Source organism: Ochlerotatus camptorhynchus, unplaced genomic scaffold, assembly GCF_037179485.1.
Source record: "Ochlerotatus camptorhynchus isolate MF236.1 unplaced genomic scaffold, CSIRO-AGI_Acam_v1.1 ptg000282l, whole genome shotgun sequence".
In the NCBI taxonomy this organism is placed as follows: Eukaryota; Metazoa; Arthropoda; class Insecta; order Diptera; family Culicidae; genus Ochlerotatus; species Ochlerotatus camptorhynchus.
Genome location: NW_027040771.1, coordinates 1190514 through 1196513, shown reverse-complemented (window position 1 = coordinate 1196513; position 6000 = coordinate 1190514). Strand labels below are relative to the sequence as shown.

Below are 6000 nucleotides of genomic sequence, written 5' to 3'. Positions count from 1 at the left end.
GTAAATTCTTTTGCTGGCCTACGCATTATAATGGCAAATAGGCAGCTATAAACGTAAGTTGTCCAAATTTTGTTTCAACAGAAACTCCCAAAGTTTCAAAAACTTTGGTTTCAAATGAAGAAAGAATTTTATGTTTGATTCATCTATGAACAATGATGGCAACGCCACCACAGGGTCCATCAAGACGATCATTTCTATAAATCAAGTAATTTGCGTCCTTCTTAACCTTATGGTCAGGTTTAAGGAACGTTTCAGTTATAACGGCAATATGCACGTTATGAATTCGCAAAAAGTTAAATAGCTCGTCTTCATTATCTTTAAGAGATCGAGCATTCCAATTAACAATATTTAATGCTTTAAAATCCATTACTGAATTTTAAAGTCATGACAATATTATTTGCAAATTTTACTCCAGTTTGAATAGCATCAAACATGGAGTTAGATTTAAGCATATCAGAAATCATGTCAATTAATGATTTCTGTAAAAATTCCATTTTAGGGGCAGTAATGCTTCCTAAGTCAAAATTGTCAAAAATTTCCGTTAGAATTACTTTGGTTAGTATTTTGATTTCTACCCGCTGCAATAGCAGCATAGGTAGCTCCATTAACTCGCTGAACATTGTTAGCAGCTATGGGAGTAGGTACAGATGAAAAATTTGAAGCAGGGGTGATATTTGTACCTACGGGTACGAATGTAGAATTTGTTCCTCGCTGACCGTTGTTAACAGCAGAGGAATTTGTACCTGGTCGGAAACGTGGAGCGTTTCTTACCTGTCGGTTAGAACGAGATTGTAGGATCGCTTTGCGAGTCTTACACTCCCAAAAATTGGATTTGTGGTTTTCACCACAATTTGAACATTTAAATTTCTTAGGATCTTCCTTCACAGGACAGTCGTCCTTTGCGTGAGAGGAATCACCACAATTCATGCATTTAGCTGGCATGTAGCAATTTTTAGTTCCGTGGCCCCAACCCTGGCACTTCCGGCACTGAGTGAGGTTTTGGAAATTTCCTCCAGTCTTCCTGAAGTTTTCCCACTTCACTCGGACATGGAGCATAAGGCTAGCTTTTTCTAAGGCCTTAAGGTTGTTTAGTTCACTAGACTTGAAGTGAACTAAATAAAAATCATTAGAAATCCCGTTGCGCGAATCGCCAGGACGGGATTTCATTTTCATTTTGATTGCTTGGAGTGGCACAACTCCAAGTAATTTTGCCAGTTCATCTTTGATCTGATCCAGGGATTCACCACTGGGCAGTCCTTTCATGACAACCTTGAACACACGTTCAGTTTTGGTGTCGTAAGTAAAAAATTTGTGCTTCTTCTCAGTAAGATACTTGAGAAGACATTTAAATCCGTCCAAGGTTTCAGCCAATACACGGCATTCACCCCGACGTCCAATTTGTAGAGAAAACTTAACTTTCACGAAGTTCAAAAGTTCCATGCGAAGAGCATGGAAATCGGAAGTGGTTATCACAATAGGGGGAATCTTTTCCTTCTTGGCATTAAGCCGGGAAAGTTTACTAGAATTTTTCTTGGATGATGGATCATTCTCATCATCCGTGAGCAAATCAAATTGATTACTCAAATTAATTTCTTCAGAAGGGGGGTCAAGAGTTTGCCTCTTTCTTTTGCGTTTAGGCGCCATGGCGGCAGCAAATTTTTATCCAAATCGACTTCCAAGCAGATTACTATAAGAATCTGAAGGATCGAAGAGGAATTTTCCAAATCGATATCCAAGAAGGATTACCTCGGGTAGGGTCCAAACAAGGATCGAAGAGGAATAAAGTTGAACAAGGTAGAAATTTTACAGGTTGAGCACTGAAAAGTGCTGTTTAAATTTGTTGTAGCTTTAGGTAGTAGTAACACTTCCTTCAGCAAAAAGCAAATAGATCCGCACGGCAAGAGAGCACGATGCGGACTGATTCAGGCTATAGCTGTTATCACATAATATATGCTATATTGATATGAGATATCAACTATAGTCTGAACGTAGTAGAATGTCATAACGTCAGGGTAGGTGTGTAAGAACGTTAGAGATAGCTAATACTGTTTGCCACACCTGTTATTTTACTAAACATATCAAATGATTACAGGCAAAAATCATAATGCCACGAATGGTTTTAGTCACCTACAGCAAAAAAATTATATTAAGATCACATCAAAGTGGATGCACTTGAATCGTGCCGAAAATATTGTGTAATATTACTAGCCAAAAATTACCATAGAGGTAACTCTAAGACCAGAAGGTCCCGATAAAACGTGCTCCATTTTTTGGCTCAGCTGTGGTACTACCTTCGGTCCCAAGCTAGTCGATGCACCCCTCGAAACATAGGAAAATCCACGAACCCCTAATTTTATCTGTCAAACTTTCATAGCGAATCCAAACAAACATAGTGTAGTACTAGATCTTCGACTAGAATGGGGTACGCTTATAGATGTACTTGGCTAACCAATAGGCTAGTCAAGTAGCAAGCCAATTTATCGTTTATCTTTTTAATCATAAGATTCCACCGTTTGGTATTACTGTTGCGTCTTTTCAAGCATAATAAAACATAAAACATAAAATAATATGAATATTAATGGTGATGCATCATAGTGACAGAATTTTACATTACTTATTCGAAGTGTGAATTGTTAATTTATAATATTTATTTAAATATACTTTGCGCAGCCGAAAACTCCGGGAAAAATGGGAAAACCGGCAAATAACAAATCGAAATATGCTTTTCCAAACAAACTTCAAAAATACTCATGCAGTTTGACAGAAATTTCATTATCAATATATATTTGACTTAGTGATCCCTTCGGCCTAACGGGGTTCAGGCTGTTTGCATCGATATTTAATACCAGGTTACCCCCCCCCCCCCCCCCCGTTTCTACGCCCTTGCTGACTACAAATACGGTATTGATAGTCATTACCGTCGCGAGGCAAAGCGTCCAAAAAGGTAATCACTCCACCGGTTTCGGTTTGCATAAAAACGATTCCAGCATGACAGATACTCTTCAGTTTATTATATCTACTCCATACGGAACCATGGCAAATCATGCCACCAAGCTTCTCTGGCTCTACCTGTTCTACATAAGTGCTGAATGCGATACTCATCAGCGTACAACGATGGTAGCAGAAGTGATAACAGATTATTCGGCATTGATCAGTAACTTAACGGATATGAGGTGAAAGCTTATTTCATAATATTGTATGCAACTACATCTAGTAAATATGCTGCAAAGCGTACCCTCTTTCAGCGTACCATTCCATGTACTGGAATACACCATTACACCGCACAATATTGGTCCTGAACGACTAAAACTGTCCGGTCGGTACGTATTCCTTGCACCACTTGATAATTGCATCTACTTTGTCGGGTTCGAGGACGTAATATATGGTGAGTATGACAAAAGGGGTCGAATTTTAGCGAGAGCTGTGAAAGCTTACTAATATATATTATTATTTAGCCAAAAAGCTCTTCTCAAATTCACTTAAAGCTCACCAGCACTTGCACAAAAGCTTGTATACGATGTTAAAATAAATTTTGTTTAAATTATCTCATCTGCAGAATCCGATATCATTCAGATCATCAGTAATCTAGTTGAAAAAAATTCCATTACCAGTATCTACAGGATTCAGCGTGGGAATGTTAAAAAATAACAGAAACGGAAAAAATAATCTGCATTTGAACTGACTCGAACCAAACTGTGATGAAATTTGATATCGAATAAAGCACATTTCCAAAGATTAATGACCTAATCTTCTCTGACTGGTTGATGCCTTCTCCACTACCAGGATTAAGGCATTGGGCAACGGTGCGTTTAATGTATTCAAATTTCTAGACGTGTGCAATTTGTATTCCGAATGACCGTCATGCAGTCGTGGGATCGTGGTATCATACCATGTCATCGGCTTGTTCTTGGGAATAAAAAAAGACTTATCTCTGGTACACCTAGCTGACCCCTCGCAAATTTAATCTCATCTTGTAGCGAATTTTTTTGAAAAATGTGTTTATAATTCATAACGACGAGAATATTTGGGCAGAAGCATTGAATTTCGGGATTTTTCTTAAAAGTTTGCATCTCGGACACGACTATAAAAGAAACGTACAACAGATTCGGGGGGTGCATTACCATTTTTGCAAATTCGACGTGACAGTCTGTATCTAAAATGAAAAAGTTTTCGTTGAGTTTAGTAGCTGTTTGCATGCTGGCAAACTGGCTTCAAGCAGCGCCCGTGAGCAAGAACGAACGCAAAAACCTCAGCGCCGTCACCGATGCACGGAACAACCCTTCCGAGGTTCAACTCGTTCGCTTCGAAAACGATCACAACACGCTGGACAACTACCAGTTCAAGTAAGTCTTCCGCTAATTAATCAATCTTCCCAAAGGGAATTAGTTGTGATGCTTTTGGCGTTCGAAAATTTAACAGTGTCATGGTTTGTTATTTTGTTTCTTCTGAATCATCTTCTTCCAATTAAATCGCGATTTTAATACTACCATCGAACGCTAAAGCTACGCACTAAGCGATGATCAGACACGCGACGAGGTCGGAACGCTGAAGGACGGCAAAGACGACGAAGGCAACAATGTGCGGTTCTTCGTAGTTCAAGGGTCATACTCGTTCGTCGGAGATGACGGACAAACCTATTGGGTGCATTACACGGCCGACGAGCGTGGGTATCATCCTCGCGTAGGAACGGGATCAGATCCGGATAAGAAGAAGTTTTAAAATAATGAATGTCGAACGGATCAGATGAGATCTAATGGTAACTGAACTGCATAACTGAACGGAATGATCGATAAATTATAAGCATTGTAACACATAGAGAGATTTGTGAAAGTATGAAAGAAACTTCCAAATATTACTTGACAAATTGGTTTAAAGGTCATCGAAACGTATACTCGATCAGTTCATCCATCAAATCGCGACAAACGTGAACTTCCCCTATCTTAAGTGCAGGAGTTTGTAAACTTGATAATTAGCAGTATGACGTTTAAGACCTACTGATATCATAATTTTTGTTAAAAATTTCCTAGATCTCAATTAGCAAAAAAGAAAAGATTGTAAAAACATCATATTCTAAGTCGGAGTCAAACTGTTATGAAAAAATAACACAGTGTTGAAAGCTTGAGCATGATTGATGCAACTCCGTTATTGTCAGATCAGCTGTAAATACACAGAGAACCAATAGATGTTTGCGTGGGACTAACTAGCATTCCTCCTCATTACACATTGATACTGGTGATCTAAAATTAGGCAATACCAGCGCCGGCCACGTCTGAATGCTGGTCAAGAAAGGAATGGGTAGGAATATGTTGACGTAATACTCGCTTGAATCACTGGGATATATGGATTTCCGATCAACACGTCATTTACAAAACTCAATTATTACTTGTTTTACGTACCCGTCTATTCAACCGAATTTCATTACGCATTATGTTATGAAAGATAGTCGATTTAAAATATAACTCTATAATGTGAAGGAGCATGAGATTGAACCCATAATTTTCTGCTCAGTAAGCAAAATCGGTCGCCACAAGGCCACCGAGCTCTTAATTTTACAAAGACAATGTTCAACCTGCTGTTACTAGATTTCTATTCCGGCGGTGACCTAACCGACGACGATAGCAACTATTCTTGAGAAGAATTTGTTATTGATTACCGATGAACACGTCCTTCCTTAAGCTCGCATATAATTTCTTTTAAGTACTAGTTCCTCCAACCGAATTTCACTATACCTAATATTAAGAAACAAATAAGGTTTGTTATCGGCAGCGTTGTTACGGATACTAATGACACTCATGTCTCTTTTGAAAATTCTCATTCAGACTGCTTTCAGGAACAATGCAAGGGAGTAAACATTGATTCCTATTTAAACAAGGATATCAAAAGCATGACTGTCGCTATTCCCAGGGAAATAAATGATGATGAAGTACTTATTTAATGAGAGGCCAGCAACTTAGCAACATAAGTACTACGGAGCTGGCTATACGACCAAATGGTATTCAT

The 6000-nt window shown here is 38.6% G+C and overlaps 1 protein-coding gene and 1 long non-coding RNA gene across 2 annotated transcripts; both read left to right on the top strand.

The window, feature by feature from the left end:
* The first annotated feature begins 3070 nt into the window (after positions 1-3070).
* On the top strand, positions 3071-3637 carry LOC135706499 (uncharacterized). The gene is made up of 3 exons (XR_010518174.1): positions 3071-3173; positions 3246-3385; positions 3557-3637. It is a non-coding gene; the product is annotated as an uncharacterized LOC135706499 (long non-coding RNA).
* A 484-nt stretch (positions 3638-4121) lies between these two features.
* Positions 4122-4729, top strand: LOC135706497 (endocuticle structural glycoprotein SgAbd-5-like). The gene is made up of 2 exons (XM_065228115.1): positions 4122-4343; positions 4503-4729. The coding sequence occupies exons 1-2, from the start codon at positions 4159-4161 to the stop codon at positions 4717-4719; spliced, it is 402 nt and encodes a 133-aa protein (XP_065084187.1). The 5' UTR covers positions 4122-4158; the 3' UTR covers positions 4720-4729.
* Positions 4730-6000: the final 1271 nt, after the last annotated feature.

Excerpts from the sequence above, each read along its gene's own strand:
- LOC135706497 (XM_065228115.1), top strand. The coding sequence starts at position 4,159 with ATGAAAAAGTTTTCGTTGAGTTTAGTAGCTGTTTGCATGCTGGCAAAC. Across the intron at positions 4,344-4,502 it reads CTGGACAACTACCAGTTCAA|CTACGCACTAAGCGATGATC; the intron begins GTAAGTCTTCCG and ends CGAACGCTAAAG.